The sequence below is a fragment of the Nycticebus coucang genome, chromosome 3 (genome assembly GCF_027406575.1).
Source record: "Nycticebus coucang isolate mNycCou1 chromosome 3, mNycCou1.pri, whole genome shotgun sequence".
Taxonomy (NCBI): domain Eukaryota; kingdom Metazoa; phylum Chordata; class Mammalia; order Primates; family Lorisidae; genus Nycticebus; species Nycticebus coucang.
The window spans coordinates 29440145-29457638 of NC_069782.1; the positions used below are offsets into that span (position 1 = coordinate 29440145).

A 17494-nucleotide genomic window follows, 5' to 3' on the forward strand; every position below is an offset into this window, starting at 1 on the left:
TATCCTGGGATATAAATATAACTTCTCCAACTTCTGGTTTAAATGCATCTGCAATGTGTACCATCGCTCAGCTTCCCAAAAGTGACTTAGTGATTAAATGGTAAGTCTAGCTTTGCAAATACACTTTATATTGAACATTTTAAAGACTAAGCACATTTAGGTGAAGGGCAATATTACCTGAAAACAGAGAGTAATCATTGGTAATGTGCACCACAATTCAAATTCAAGAACATTGGGGGAGGAAGGAGTATTTAACTAGAATTGACCTTGGAATAGAAAGCTCATAACAAAAAAGCTCTTCAGAATGATAATCCTTACTTTTAAACTGCAAATTGTACATGAAGAGACAATTTATGGTCCTAGCAGGCCAGGCATTAAGGAAAACTTATGAAGTTGAATTGCTGCTGTTTGTGGCTAGCTAACCCTGAGGAAAGTGGAAATGTGCTTTGGTATACTTAAAAGTAAATGTCAAAGCCCCTTGGATTTCAAGTCTTCTTTTTTTTCTTACAAGACAGGGTCTTGCTATCTTGCCTAGGCCACGGTGTAGTGGCATGACCATAGCCCACTGTAACCTTTAACTTCTGAGTTCAAGGGATCCTCCTGTCTCAGCCTTCCAAGCAGCCAGGACTATGGGCATATACCACCATGCTCATTTAAAAAATATATATTTTTAGAGGTAAGGTGTTGCTATTTTTCCCAGGTTGGTCTTGAACTCCTGGCCTCAAGCAATCTTCCAAGTAGTTTTTAAAAGACTTTAAGCTTCAAAGTTTGTGGATTAAGCCCGTTCTTTTACTATTGTACCATTATGAACTGAACTCTTAGAAATAAGTTTATGCTGAATTTATATCTGGCTTTGAAAATACAAAACTATATTGATCAATATACATAAAAGACTATATCTATTATATTTATACATATATCTATCATCTCTGGATCTTCCAAAATGGCCATGAGTAGGTTTGGGGCAAGGACAAGAAGAAAGATGCAAAAAGAGAGACAGAGGAATTTGGGGGCGGTAGAGGGGTGGAGGAATAAATAGGAAACAGGTGCAGTGGGTCACACTTGTAATGCATGTACTTTGGGAGGCCGTGACAGGAGAATTGCTTGAGGCTAGCAGTTTAAGACCAGCCTGAGCAACATAGTGAGATCCTATTTCCACATAATATACAAAAAATTAGCCAGGTATGGTGGCATGTGCCTATAGTCCCAGATACTTGGGAGGCTGACACAGAAGGATTACTTGAGCCCAGGAGTTTGAGGTTACAGTGAGGTAGGACGATGCCACTGTTCTCTAGCTTAGGCAACCCAGTGGCACTCTGTGTCAACAAATAAGCAAATAAATAGACAAACTACAAAAACAAAGAACTTAACCAATCTGAATTCACCTTAGCTTATGAATTCAACTTCATAACCTTAGGAGTTTGAAAAAATGGTTTTTGTCTTGAACAAGTTTCTTTTATATTTCTCTAGAAGACATTACTATTAAAAATGATATTGGGTGGCGCCTGTGGCTCAGTCGGTAAGGCGCCGGCCCCATATACCGAGGGTGGCGGGTTCAAACCCGGCCCCGGCCAAACTGCAACCAAAAAATAGCCGGGCGTTGTGGCGGGCGCCTGTAGTCCCAGCTACTCGGGAGGCTGAGGCAAGAGAATCGCTTAAGCCCAGGAGTTGGAGGTGGCTGTGAGCTATGTGAGGCCACGGCACTCTACCAAGGGCCATAAAGTGAGACTCTGTCTCTACAAAAAAAAAAAAAAAAAAAAAAAAAAATGATATTGGGGCGGTGCCTGTGGCTCAAGGAGTAGAGCACTGGTCCCATATGCCGGAGGTGGCGGGTTCAAACCCAGCCCTGGCCAAAAACCACAAAAAAAAAAAAAAAAAAAAAGATATTATGATGAGCTTTGACTATTCTTGACTCAGTATAAATCAACAGATAAAGACTTTTTTTTAATTCCATTTATTTTCCTTTCCACTAAAGGAAATGCCCTTTCTGTTGACGGGAATCTATTGTTAGCTTTCCTCTAAAATAGAGTCTTCTTGCCATATCCAGCAGAGAATGACGATGCGAGTGAACTTCAGCACATTTCAAGTCAGAGAAGGCAGAAGTTAGACCATGGGCTTCAGTGGTTGAGAATTTGACTTTCTCTTCCATGACTGCATTTGTTTCTTCTTGAAACTCTGCACCTAGAAATGAGAGTTGACCCACTTAGAGGAGATTGGACCATTCTTTCATTAGGTATATAGCTCAAAGTTTGAGTGCAATTAGATACAGTGTGAAGGAGAGTGTATCAGTCATCTTTTGTTTGGTTATGCTGTGATAACAAATGGCCCTCAAATCTCAGTGCCTTACAAAAGCAGAAGCTAATATTTTGCTCATGTTGCACATTGACTCAATCAGTTGTGGGTCTGTCACTACTCCTTTTTACTTTTGGATCCAGGGTGATAGAGGAGCTTCATCTGGGGGTATGGTGGGCCTGGTGTCAGTGGGGAAGAGAGAGCAAGCAGAACCTTACCGTGGCCCTCAAATCTAGGCATGTCACTTCCACTCCCATGTCAATTGCCAAAGGACATCACATGGCCAAGTTGGATAAAAGTGTAAAATTCTCCCACCTGGGGAGACACCATCAAAGAAAGTAAGATACACAAATGTTGTTCTCTGCTGGAGGATGCCAACCTGACCCAGGCCCTGCCAGCCTTTCTCACAATTCAGGGCTTTACCCGTGTGACAACAAAACAGAAAAGATTAAGAACAAGATCTGTGGGCAAAATCTTTTCTTGGTACTCAGAGTATGTGTGTTTCAAATGGGAATGTCATGAAGAAGCCTCCAGATTATAAGGTTTGAAGGACTATCTCCTCAAGAAAGCCTTCTTAGATTTGTCTAATGGTACACTGTTGGTATACCATACATTCTTTCTATGACTGTCCCCTTCCCTCATCCTAACTTCATCAGTGAGCTCTTCTTGTGCTAATATAAAATAATGATGAACACACTTCTTACTATTTGTTTCTCCTATTGGTTTGGTAGTTATCTAATAGCAGATGTAGTAAACTAAAAGTCATTGCCTAATTGTGAAGTTCCTTAAAATCATACCAAACCCTGATTGGTTATTCTAATCACTTCTCATAGTGGAGTTATTTTGGTTTCAATACTCTTAATCACTTCACTTTCCCCTCCCACCATAAGATACGGTGTACTATAAAGCACAGACAACATTCATTCATTCATTCATCTATTCAAGAAAATATTAACTGCCCACTATGTTCCATACACTAAACCAAGTGTTAAGTTCTGGCTCTAGGTGTTCAAATTTTCTGCCCTGTGGAGTTTACGGCTAGTGAGAGTGACCCAGGAAAATCAAATAATCACACAAACATATTGTTACAAACCATGATACAAACCAGGTGAAAAACTTGGAATGCTCTAAGAAGGTATAGGAGATCTCATTTATTTTATGTTTCTTTAAAGATTTCTGTTGAAATGATAGTTGAGCTAAGATTTGAAAGAAGATGGCAGTTAACTGTATAAGGAATAAAGGGAAGGTGATTCAAAGGCCCTGAGGTGGGAAGAAGGGACAGAAACACCAGTTGGACAGGAGCAAACTATGTGAGAAGCAGGGAGAGTCAGTTCACTCATGGGCTTGTAGACCATATGAAGGATTTTGGTCTTTATCTGTGAAAGATTTCTAGAAAGAAGTGACATGACCAAATGTGAATTGTTAGATGTCACGCTGGTTGTCATGTGCAATGGAATGGAGAGTGGCAAATGGAAGGCAGAATACATGTACCAACAAAAAGTCTTTTACATTATTAGGGATAAGAATTTCTGCTCAGTGAAAAAATGGCATCTGAAAGGTGGATGACGAATTGATATTCTAGATTTTTTTAATTCTAGCAATTAATGAAAAATATTAGACCCCAATATAGCAGATTAAAAAAATGCAATGTAAATTGGCCCATAGTTCATGATTTATAGGATAATTCAAGGTAAATCTTTGCAATAAATAATCTCAACTATGCCAAAGATAGAGGTCTGTGACTTTCTAATGATCTCAATAGATGTGCTTTAGAGAATCTATGACATTCCATGAAAACTGTGCTTATGCTTATATGTTTTCCTAGGAATAGGATCCATGTATTTTTATCAGATTCATGAAACTTGAAAGGTTAAGACCCCCTGATTTATGTTATCATTAGATAAACCATATCGACTCCATCACCACAATGCCATTCTGAATAATATGTGGAATTGCTGGGAAAGGTTAGCTGTGCACCACAGGTGTGAGCTCCTCTTTCCTCATGAAGAAAGTGGCAGCCCAGCCAGAGGCTCTATTTCCTAGGCCTTTACCATCTATTGGGGGTGTGTGTGTCATGTAACCACTTCTGACCAATATGATATAGGTAGATATTTTGATTGGCACTTGTATCTAAAATTGGATGTACATCTGATATGCCTTTTCCCATAATTTTCCTACATTCTCTAGTGACCTTAGAGGCCACATGTTAAAAATGGCAGCATCACAAGATGGAAGAATTTTTGATTCCTGAGTCATGGAGGTAGCCAGGAGAGTTGTCCAATGATGAAACCTGCACTGGGTTTTGGTGATTAAGAAACACATTTTTAATATCCTATGCACTTGAAATTCATGGTTATTTGTCAGCACAGTTAACCACCTTGACATACAAAAATAACATCTTCCATAGGAAGACAGAACCAAATGAGGGTGCTGGCTAGGGAAAGTTCCTCTCTGTACTTCTTCCTGATACCAAAGAACAACACTGCCACAGTTAAATTTCTCACAAATTCTGTCCTTGGTTACATGCGAGTATGATGACCGTAGATGCTAATGTAATAATTTTAACCACAAAGGGACACTTTTAATAAGGTAAAAGAAACATGTTTTATGTGAGTGGAAATTATTCCTTCATTCATTCATATTTATCCAGAAAGTTTTTATTGAGTTATTTTAGACATGTTTTAAAATATATCTAGGTATTTTTTTAAATCAGGTATGGGTGACAGACATATGGATAAACCATCTTTGAAAGCAGAGTTTATATCTTCTAGTTTCCAAGAGGATGTGCCACATAGGACCACGTGGGAAAGCACCAGGGGTCCTCAGGTCAACATTTTCAAATCTGACTCATTCATAGACCATCTCCTCCATGTTTGCTGTATCTGTGCAGCTCCACTGTCAGCATCATCTCATTAGTTTTAAAGGTCAGCTCACCATGGTGCTGTGTTAGTTTCTTCTTAAGCAAGTTTTGTATCTGTGTAGTTGTGGATTTAATGTGCTAGTTACATATGTTTTTGCAGTTTGTATGAAATCAATATGTAACTACTGAAAGCCTTTACAACCACTAAATGCAATTCCATGCCTGCCTGAACCCATTCTGTGCCTTTAACACTTCAGTGCCCCACCCCCAGGGCCCACCTCTAGTAATTATTAATAAAAGTTCCCTATCCCTCTGTGCGAGGCCTTCTCTCTAAGCTCTTCCACCTCACAGCCCAGAACTGCTGCCTGCAGTCTCTGTGTCCCTACTGCTGGCTTCTGTCCTTATATTTGGTGCCTTTAGGGTAATATGTGAGTGTTGTCTTCCACTGAGATTAAGTATATTTGTATCACTAGCTGCTGCCTTTGGGGGCTCCTAGGCTTCAAATTCTAAACTTCGTGAGCCAATTCTGTCCCATCCCACTCAATTGTTTGTACCAAGTTTCTAGAACCCTAGTCAGGGTAAAACACTGAGATTGCCCCACTGACCCAAGCTGAAAACATGGCTTTTCTAGGGCAATTTCCTCTCCCTGAAGCACTGTTCCTATCCTTGGCCTTCTGTCGTGTTTCTACTTAACTCAAAAAGCTCAGTTCTAATATAACCACCTCCTGGAAACCTTTCTCACCCTCCCTAAGCAGAGTTATGTTTTTTTATTACTCCTTTCTCTTATTGTACTTAGTATACTTGCTGTTATTATTGGTCTAGACTCTAGAATCTCTCCTGTTTGTTTGAGGTTGTACAAGGCAGGGAATATATTTTAATTATCTTTTTTTCTCAATACTTAGCACAATGCCTAGCACACTGACAATGCTTAAATGATGTTTATTGAATACATATATTCAAAATATATGAAATATATTAATTCACTCGTGTATTTCAGAATAGAGCTTGACATTTCATTCCTGTGTATGGGAGGAAAAATAGTCCTACAATAAAATAATGTTAGATATGAATAGTTATTGAACTTTTCTCCCACCCCCCATCCCTAGCCCTCATCCTGGTTACAGGGGACCCTTGGAATAGTAAGAGCTTTTACTTATAACACTGAGCAGGAAGTGACTTGTGACCAAGGGGTTAAGTGTCAAGTTCACACCCAATCTCCAGAGATTCACTAAACTAAGTCCTGCGAAGAATTTGCTTAGGGCTAAATACTAGGAAAAACACTGGCTATTTAAACTGTGCATTTTTCCCCTAGTTTAAACCAAAGGAAAAAAAATGTAGAAAAGGAGGGATGGGAAGACTGGATTAAATAAGCCAGCTGGTTTAACTTTTCCTTTTACATATATTCCATTGCAATCTTCTCTTAGTCATAAAGCCTTTCTCAAGCACTTTACTGCTTTTCATTTGGCTGAAATTTTTCAGCTTTTTCTACATTAAAAAAAAAATCCAGGATTAAAGTTTGAGTAGATTGTGACTTTATCTGCTTTCTCTTCTGTCCTCCCCCCACTGAGATTCACTCATGCACGCAAACACATTTATTATCCAATTGTGTTCGGTTAAAACAAGTTTCTGATAACAGTACCCAGAAACAGGATCTCTGCTCTGTTCAAGAAACAAAGCCATCTTTCTTGAGGTGCACAAAATATTGGCTGTTCCCCACGGCCCACCCCCTGCCTACCAGTGTCACACTTATTCCCCAGCCTACTTGCAACCGAGCTTCCCAGGAAGCAAGAAGAACAGCTGCTGAGAAACAACAGCTCCTCACCAAGCCAGTAAATAGACAAGGACTCATTCTCCTGAACTTTTCCACCCCTGCTCCATCCTTAGAATGAGTGTTTTGATCCTGGGCTGTGACAGGGTGTGGAGAGGAGGATTTGGGAGGCTCTTTTTTATTACTTTGTCTTTCTTTGGCCTTAAAAATAAAAGAGAGAAGTGTTCAATGGAGGCATTTTGTTTAGTAATTTTGTCCTAGTCTTAAACATCCACCAAAAAAAGAAAAAAAAAATGCATTGTATGGGGTGAACACTTGCATGCATGTGCGAGTTTGGTGGGGGAGAGGGGATTGCTGCTATAAGAGGGGTTGCTCAGAAAAGGAGGCCAGCCCTGTCTCTTTTAGAGGCTGCTCAATAGAGGATAATCTGGGGAGAATGGTTCCAGCAGGCCGCTGCACTCAGACAAGCTGGCTAGTGAGGGGGGACTTTGGATACTTGCAACATTTCGGCACTTCCCAATGAATAAAAATAATTAATTTCAAAAAAAATCAGGTAGGAATGTACTTGGTCTGGTCTGCCATCAGACAGGGAGCACCACGCCTAATGACTTTCATGGTGTGGGAGTGAGGTGTTCCTTTCTGCAAATGCCTCTGCCAGGTTGGGAGTATTAAACCGGGGTGGAGCTCCAAAGGTAAACCTGCTTTGGTGACTGCAGATTGCATTCTGGAAATCCCAGTCTCCAATCCATTCCTTACAAGCTTCTGGCCGAGCAGCCTGACACAGGGGATCTTTTCTTTTTTGAAACCGGTAGTGAGTGAGAAGTAAATCAAAGCTTTGAGTCTCATTGCCTAGGCTGCCCCTGCTATGGAGCTCAAAGGAGATACTCCTCTCCCTCTCTGTCACTAACAAAAGGCCCTCTAATCCTGATTTCCTTATACAAAAACAAAGTGTAAAACCAGCCAGGGGACTGAAAACAAAATGAACGCTGGAGAAGCAGCTGGCACATTAATGTCCCCGAAAGCACTGCTGGCACCTCATCCTGAAACCCAATCACCCTATCTCCGTGGGGGCTGGGGATGGATTTAGTTTTGCAACAACACAATGAAGTATATTTTTAACAAATAAACACGATCTTGGCAGAAATGTAAGGCATCTTTAGCCAGTAAATACTTTGAGCACTGGATCACCACTCTTCCTCCCCCTCCTCCATCCCAGTCACCCCCCCCCAACCCCCAATGAATGAAATAAAGGCTGGAAAAATAAGTAAAATAGCACAAATGCATTAAATAGGAAAGATGTCTGTGCCCACACTTCACAACCAAATATTACCCTTGTTTCTAATTAGCCACTGCCTAAACAGCCCTTGGTAATTTTATTTACATTTCCTGGCCTTGACTCTTGCCTAATAGCTAGCCATGTTTGTATTTAATCCCCATTTTCTGAACTTTTGTCTCTTGTGTGTTTCACTTTTTCTCCAAGCAAACCCAGCGCAAACTTCTGGGAAATCAAAGTGCCACATCTTCAAGGCAGGTTAAGTAAAGAGTCAAGCTTAGAGGCTCCAAACTCTCCTTTTGAATTGTCTCCGTGTCAGTGTCCGATGATTCTTGGGGAGCAATGATGAATAAGATTCAGGAACTTAGCCAGGCCCATGCTGGGAATTCGCAGCTGCTGTGTGTCGGCGCAGGGGAGATTTACTGGGAAAGAGTAAGTTTTAGTTAATTCCAACAGCTCGTGAAGTTACATGTTACTGTCACCAAAGAGTCCAGAGTCTATCTCCAAGGGAGAGATAACTGTGAAGGAGAAGTGGGAAGAGGATGCTGAACACGGAAAGAAAGACTCACGGAAGAGAAAGGACATTCACGTAGGATTCAGGTTGCAAACACGGAAAATCCCAGAGAAAGAATCTCTTCTCTTTTCTCTGAATACTTCTTCTCACTCCCTGTGGTTCAAAGCCTTTCATAATTGAAGTTGGAATTGGAGTGCTTCTCTGGACTGCTGAGTGTGATCACACTTAATTTCAAGTAGCAAAGTCCATTTCAATCCATATTTTCACACTGACAGGGTGAATCTGAATAATAGCTGTATTGAGGCTGCTTTAGGAATGACTTGCCCAAGTCTATATGAAGGTTACTTGTAAAAAAGAGAATGTGTTTAATAGTTCAGAAGCAACCTTTTGCTGACCCTAGAATCATCTCAGGAATCCTGTGGAGAGCTGCTCCTTGCATATGCTGGTCAGAAAAGATTATTGTCTCTGAATGTTTCCACTTGAGTCTAGCTCACTCTGTCTCTATTCTACCAAACCTCCGCTGGTCTCCAAATCTGAACAATCTCCCAAGGTGTGACTCCTGGTTGTATCACAGGAGGATTTTGCCCAATAGGGCTTGACTCCCAGGGGACCAGGATGGCAGTGCAGATCCAAGTTTCATGTCATGACAGAGAGGGAGAAACGTCCAGAAGGACATGGGACACCATCTCCCCTCACATCTCCTTATGAATTTCCCAGCGGACTCCTCAACCTTCTTGCCTAGTTTTGGATCTCATGCACATTCATAATAGAGATGGGAATGACCACTGTTGGCTTAGACCAATCAGGATCTTCCCTCTAGATCTTGGATGAATTCTGAGGGAAGCACATGCTGAAGAGAGGAGGGGTATGAGGGCATAGCTGAATCACATGGAATTTTTGGTTGGAAAGCTCAAGGTAGGACATGGGTGTTAGAACCCAATACTGTCTCTTTGTCTTTCTTTAGAAACTCATGGACTTTCAGGATTTTAATTGCCTCTACATAGATGAATCCCAAATTATCATTTTTGGCTGGAATCCTTCCTGACCTAGAACTACACATTGGTTTTCAGTGTTGTTACTTCTTCTTCTTCTTCTTTTTTTTTTTTTTTTTTGTAGAGACAGAATCTCACTTTATTGCCCTCGGTAGAGTGCTGTGCCATCACAGCTCACAGTAACCTCCAGCTCCCGAGCTTAGGCGATTCTCTTGCCTCAGCCTCCCCAGTACCCAGGACCACAGGTGCCTGCCACAACGCCCAGGTATTTTTTGTTGCAGTTTGGCTGGGGCGGGCCCAAACCCACCACCCTTGGTATATGGGGTTGGCGTCCCACTCACTGAGCCACAGGTGCCGCCCAGTGTTGTTACTTCTAATACCACTTACGTGGCTGACGTTCATCTGCTCTTTCCTTTCACATCCCTCAAACTACATCCTCTTTCTGAAGTCCTTGTTTCTGTTTATGATAGCACCATTCTTTTATCCCTTAGCCTCACTCTTTACAATCTGCCTTACCCCATCTATATTAGTAACCAAATCCTGTTGATTCCTACCTGGAAGGGTTTCTCTCATGTCTCTCTTTTTGGCCATTCTTGGCTTGATCACTTAATTAGACCCCATCACCACAAGCCCAAACCAGCTGCTCAGTTGGTTTTTCTTTCTTCACTCTCTGCTGCTTCTAGTTCCCATTGTAAATAGACATCAAATAAATCTTTCAAACACACTGCAGTTGTGTTACCCCCTTACTCAAAAATCTTTGTTCCTGTTATCTCAAGATTTAGTACAAACCTCTTAGCCCCATATCCAAAGTTACTTTCTTCAATCTGATTCCAACCTGCCTTTGGAATCAATCTACTGTCATCTTATTCTGCCAGTACATTATGATTATATATGAATCCTTCATTAACCCTAAAAGTTCACTCATGGTCTCTCCAAACATGCCCTGTACTTAGAGAGACATGATATAGATTCAATTCACAACTTGCTAACTGCTAGCTGTTAGTCTTTAGGCTTTTAGAAGCCTCAGATCATCAAGGCAGAAAATCAACAAAGAAACACTTGACTTAAACTAGACTATAGAACAAATGAAGCTTACATTTACAAAAATTCTACTCCAGAACTACAGAATATAAATTATTCTCATCCATACATAGAACATTTCCTAAAATAGACTGTATCATTGGCCATAAAATAAGTCTTAACACATTTTAACAAATTAAAATAATATATAGTATGTTCTCAGATCACAGCATAATGATTTCTGTGCCGAGAGGAACTCTCAAATCTAGACAAATACATGGAAATTCAATAGCCTGTTCCTGAATGATTTGGGGGATAATCAATAATGAAATCATGATGGAAATTAAAAAAAGTTTTAAATGAGTGGCAATAGTGACAGAAATTGTAAAAATATTTGGGATACAGAAAAAGCATGCTAAAATGGAGGTTTATAGAATTAAATGCCTACTTCAAGAGGACATAAAGATCAAAAATTAACAACCTAACATCACACTTCGAGGAACTAGAAAAACAAGAACAAACCAAATGCAAAGCTAGCAGAAGAAAGGAAATAACAAAGATCAGAGAAGAACTAAACAAAATTGAAACCAAAATACACTAGAAAGGATCAATGAAATGAAAAGTTTGTTCTTTGAAAAGATAAAAAAAATTGACAGACCACTACCTAGATGAACCAAGAAGAAAGAGGATATGAATAGCTTAATCAGAAATGAAAATGGGCCGACCAGTGTGTGAAGGGAAGACTGTGTGCGGCCCCTGGATCCCTGTGGGACTTGCCAGCATGAGCAGTACCTTAGCTAAGATCGTGGAGATAGAAGCCGAGATGGCTCGGACTCAGAAGAACAAGGCCACAGCACACCACTTAGGGCTACTTAAGGCCCGCCTTGCTAAACTCCAGCAAGAACTCATTACTCCAAAAGGCAGTGGTGGTGGTGGACCAGGAGATGGTTTTGATGTCACCAAGACAGGTGGTGCTCAAATTGTGGGTTTTCCCTCTGTGGGGAAGTCAACACTGCTCAGTAACCTGGCAGGAGTGTGTTCCGAGGTGGCAGCCTATGAATTCACTACTCTGACCACTGTGCCTGGTGTCATCAGATACAAAGGTGCAAAAATCCAGCTCCTGGATCTCCCTTCTCTCATTGAAGGTGCCAAGGATGGGAAAGGTAGAGGCCGTCAAGTCATTGTAGTGGCCCGAACCTGTAACTTGATCCTGATTGTTCTGGATGTCCTGAAATCCTTGGGACACAAGAAAATAATTGAAAATGAACTGGAAGGATTTGGCATTTGCTTGAACAGCAAACCCCCCAATATTGGCTTTAAGAAGAAGGACAAGGGAGGCATTAATCTCACAGCCACTTGCCCTCAGAGTGAGCTGGATGCTGAAACTGTGAAGAGCATTTTGGCTGAATACAAAATTCATAATGCTGACGTGACTCTTCATAGCGATGCCACAGCTGATGACCTCATTGATGTGGTGGAAGGAAGCAGAGTTTATATCCCCCGTATCTATGTGTTAAATAAGATTGACCGGCTCTCCATTGAAGAATTGGATATTATCTATAAGGTACCTCATAGTGTACCTATCTCTGCCCATCACCACTGGAATTTTGATGACTTGTTGGAAAAGATCTGGGACTGTCTGAAGCTAGTGAGAATTTACATCAAACCCAAAGGGCAGTTACCAGATTACACTTCTCCAGTGGTACTGCCTTACTCCAGGAGCACAGTGGAAGATTTCTGCATGAAGATTCACAAAAATCTTATCAAAGAATTTAAATATGCTCTGGTCTGGGGTCTGTCTGTGAAACACAATCCTCAAAAAGTGGGTAAAGACCATACCTTGGAGGATGAGGATGTCGTTCAGATTGTGAAGAAATGATACATTCTCTTTTTCCCATCTTCTGGGCCAACCACAGCAACTTTTCCCATGGCCAACCACCCTACTCTCAACTCCTTCTGGGTTTGGCAGCCGCTGGATCAGGATTCCAGAGAGGGAGTTGGAGGCACCCAAACTGGAACTTGACTTGTCTTACCATGGTGTCACTTTGTATGTCAAACTTCATAAAAGACCTGATAGGCCAAAAAGAAAAAAGAAATGAAAATGAAGACATTATAACTGATACTACAGAAATATAAAATGATCTGAGGCTATTATGAATACCTATATACATAAACTAGAAAATCTAGAGGAAAAAAACAAATAACCTCATTAAAAAATGGGCAAATGACATAAATAGACATTTTTCAAAAGAATATATATACAAATGGCCAGCAAACATGAAAAAATGCTTAAAATCCTAATATCAAGTATGCAAATTAAAACCGTAATGAGAAATCAATTTACCCCAGTCAGAATGGCCATTCTTGAAAAGTCAAAAGAGAAGCTTGGGAATGTCTTTAAGCACAATCACAAATGTTTACCTTCTTAACTCTTACCTCAGGCTTTCTCCTTTTAATTCCTGTCTATCATATCTGTTTGCCTAGTTATTACCTGCCTAAAAACAATGTGACAAGAGCAGTAAAAGCAAAATCTCTTTTTAAATTTCAGTTTAAAATATCCCAGGGAAGACTCTTACTGGTCCTACTTGGGTCACCTGACCATCTCTTGGACTCATCACTGTGGCTAGGAAAATGGAATGGTCTGATTGATCTTGCTCACTCTGATTAAGAAGACTGAAATTTACTAAACAAATTGGAGGTAGCTACTGGAAGAATTTCTGTAAGCCAAGCAAATATTATAATTTATATCTTCTTCACAACGCACTGATGCTGATGTAAAGCACAGAAGGTGAAAAGAAGGCAGATGGCTGACTAGAGGCAGCTTTTGCCAGAGGTTTCTGTCCAGAGGGAGAGATACTGGACAGAATTGGACTCAGTGAAGCCAAAGGTGGGGAGCTGAGCTAAGGAAAAAGATAGACAAGTGCACATCATCGCTGCGGAGGCAAGCTGAGACTCCAAGAAAGAGGATCCAAGAAAACAAATTCCAGGTACCAAGCCCATCACCAAGAGGACAAGAGACCCCACCCCCAAGCAAGAGGCTCACTGTGGGCTCTCTGTAAGTGAGCATGGAACAGAAGACCTCTCATTTTACTCCATGGGAGAGAGCCACTAACCACTGGGCCTCCTTCTCCAGGGAGGGCCCACAGTGAGCCTAGACATCATCCTGCCCAGCATAACATTGAACAAATATTTTCCCTGCAATGCTGAACCTTCCCCCCTTGCCTGGCTATCTGAAGGTCTACACTCCTGCCCAGCTCAGAGTGTTTGGCAGTTTCTTCAGAGGCCTGGGCATTGTGTGGGCCCCTGGACAGCAGTGTAGAAATAGTGACTCGAGTGGAAGGAGGGGGTTAAGGGGAAAGAGGGATGTTGGAAGAGAAAGAGATGCATCTTGATGGTATATGGTGGGCATAGAGGCTGATGCCCCTGTTCTGACTTTGGCTGGTGAACTTTTCTGACTGGGTTGCTCACTGGAGGGGACCAGGCTTTATCCTCTAAGGTTTGCAGGATGGAACTGCCTGTGGATTTCTACTATAGGGCTGCTGGAGACCCTTTGAACTCTCCCTGTTGAGCAGTGATTGTACTTCCCTGGAAAACTTACTAAAGGCAGAATACAAATGTCTACTTACAATAACTAAGAAAATGCCATGAAGGCTACGTTGAACAGTTTGATGAGAATATTTCAGATTGTATATGAAACCAGCACATTGTACCCCTTGATTGCACTAATGTACACAGCTATGATTTAACAATAAAATAAATAAACAAATAAATAAATAAATAAAGAACTTAACCTAGAGCGTCCACCTGGGGACACTCTGAGGTTGAGCAGCAGTTGTTTTGTAGAGGGCAAAGATTGATTCTCCTCCTTCAGCTGTCACTGGGTGGGAGGGGGCCAGGGCACTGCAGTTGCTTGTATCTTTCTACCCAGCTGAGATTTCTGCCTAACACTTTGACTCCTTAGGATTGGGTAGAGGTGGCAAAGCTGGCTGGAGCTGTCTCACCAACCAGGTGCTCAGAGTCTCTGGCTGCAGCTCTGAAAGGGAAAAGCCACAGTCACAAGCACCAGCTAGCTCATTGGTAAAGGGCTGATTAACTCTACTTCCTAGGGCCCCCAATCCAATCTCACCATACCAGTTTTATTGCCAAATTGCAGAAAATACTCATAGGGCAAAACCAGTGGAAAAACTCGGGCAACATGAAATTATAGCATTAGAAGCCTTCATCAAGAAAACAGGAAGCGAGAAAGTCAACAACCTAATGAGACATCTCAAGCAACTGGAAAAGGAAGAATAATTCAACCTCAAACCCAGCAGAAGAAAAGAAATAACCAAAATCAAAGCAGAATTAAATGAAATTAAAAACAAAAGAATCATTCAGAATATCAATGAAACAAAAAGTTCTTTGAAAAGATTAATGAAATTGATAAACCTTTGGCTAGCCTAACCAGAAACAGAAAAGTAAAATTTCTAATAACTTTGATTAGAAACAATAAAGGAGAAATAGCAATAGATACCACAGAAATTCAAAGAGTCCTCAATGATTACTGTGAAAAATTCTATTCTCAAAAATATGAAAATCTGGAGGAAATGGACCAATACCGAGAAATATTACCACCTTCCTAGACTCAACCAGAAAGAATTAGAAATATTGAATAGACCTATATCAAGCACTGAAATACCATCAAGTATATAAAATCTCCCCAAAAAGAAAAGTCTGGGACGGATGGCCTCACATCAGAATTCTACCAAACCTTCAAAAAGGAACTAGTAACTATATTACATAATCTTTTCCAAAACTAGTACCTATATTACATAACTTTTTCTGAAAAGGAAGGAATACTCTTCAACACATTCTATGAAGCAAATATCACCTTGATCCTCAAACCAGGAAAGGACCCAATAAAGAAAGACAACTATAGACCAATATCATTAATGAATATTGGTGCAAAAATATTCAATAAAATCCTAAAAACAGAATTCAATGACATATCAAAAAAATTATACACCACAATCGAGTTGGTTTTATCCCAGGGTTACAACATTGGTTCAATGTATGTAAATCTATAAATATAATATACCACATAAATAAAATAAAAAACAAAGACCATATGATTCTATCAATTGATGCATAAAAAGTTTTTGATAATATCCAGCATGCTTTCATAATTATAAAACTTAAGAAAATCAGCTTAGATGGGACATTTCTTAAACTGATAGAAGCCATCTACAGCCATCTACAGCCATCTACAGCAAACCCACAGCCAAAATCATATTGAATAGTGTAAAATTCAAAACATTTCTACTCAGATCTGGAACTACACAAGGATACCCATTGTCATTACTGCTGTTCAACATAGTAATGGAAGTCCTAGTCATCACAATCAGGCAAGAGAAGGGGATCAAGGGTATTCAAATAATGTCAGAGGAGATTGAATGCTCTCTCTTTGCAGATGACATGATTTTGTGCCTGGAAATCCCCAGGGACTCAACTATGAAACTCTTAAAAGTGATCAAGGAATATAGCAGTCTCTCAAGATACAAAATCAATACTTAAAAATAAGTAGCTTTTTATTATCATTATTTTTTATTAAATCATAGCTGTGTACATTAATGCAATCATGGGGCACCATACACTGATTTTATAGATCGTTTGACACATTTTCATCACACTGGTTAACATAGCCTTCCTGGTATTTTCTTAGTTATTGTGTTAAGACATTTATGTTCTACATTTACTATGTCTCACATGTACACTTGTAAGATGCACCGCAGATGTAATCCCACCAATCACCCTCCCTCTGCCCATCCTCCCCCCTCCTTCCCCTCCCTCTCTCCCTTCCCCATATTCTTAGGTTATAACTGGATTATAGCTTTCATATGAAAGCCATACATTAGTTTCATAGTAGGGCTGAGTACATTGGGTACTTTTTCTTCCATTCTTGAGATACTTTACTAAGAAGAATATGTTCCAGCTCCATCCATGTAAACATGAAAGAGGTAAAGTCTCCATCTTTTTTTAAGGCTGCATAATATTCCATGGTGTACATATACCACAATTTATTAATCCATTTGTGGATTGATGGGCACTGGGCTTTTTCCATGACTTAGCAATTATGAATTGGGCTGCAATAAACATTCTGTTCCAAATATCTTTGTTATAATGCGATGTTTGGTTTTCTGCATATATACCTAGTAGAGGAATTATAGGATTGAATGGTAGATCTATTTTTAGATTTCTAAGTGTTCTCCAAACATCTTTCCAAAAGGAATGTAGCTTTTATACATGCCAACAATAGTCAAGCTGAAAAAACAGTTGAGGATTCTATTCCTTTTACAATAGTGCCAAAGAAGATGAAATATCTGGGAATTTACCTAACAAAGGACGTGAAAGATTTCTATAATGAGAATTGTGAAACCCTGATAAAAGAAATAGCATGTTAACAAATGGAAAAATAAACCATGCTCATGTCTGGAAAGAATCAAGATTGTTAAAATGTCCACACTATAGATTTAATGCAATCCCTATCAAAGCACCAATGTCATACTTTAAAGAAAATAGTACTTTGTTTTATACAGAATCAGAAAAAACCTTCAATAGCCAATACATTATTTAGAAATAAAAACAAATCTGGAGGCATCATGTTATCAGACATCAGGTTATACTACAAGTCTATAGTGATCGAAACAGCATGGTACTGGCACAAAAATAGAGATGTAGATATGTGGAACAGGATAGAGAATCTAGAGGTGAACCCAGCCACATATCGTCATTTGAT

General features: G+C 40.1%; 1 protein-coding gene across 1 annotated transcript; it reads left to right on the forward strand.

The window, feature by feature from the left end:
* Positions 1 to 11446: 11446 nt before the first annotated feature.
* LOC128581389 (developmentally-regulated GTP-binding protein 1-like) lies at positions 11447 to 12798 on the forward strand. Its single transcript, XM_053584137.1, has one exon. It carries the CDS (start codon positions 11501 to 11503, stop codon positions 12596 to 12598), a length of 1098 nt encoding a protein of 365 aa, XP_053440112.1. The 5' UTR covers positions 11447 to 11500; the 3' UTR covers positions 12599 to 12798.
* Positions 12799 to 17494: the final 4696 nt, after the last annotated feature.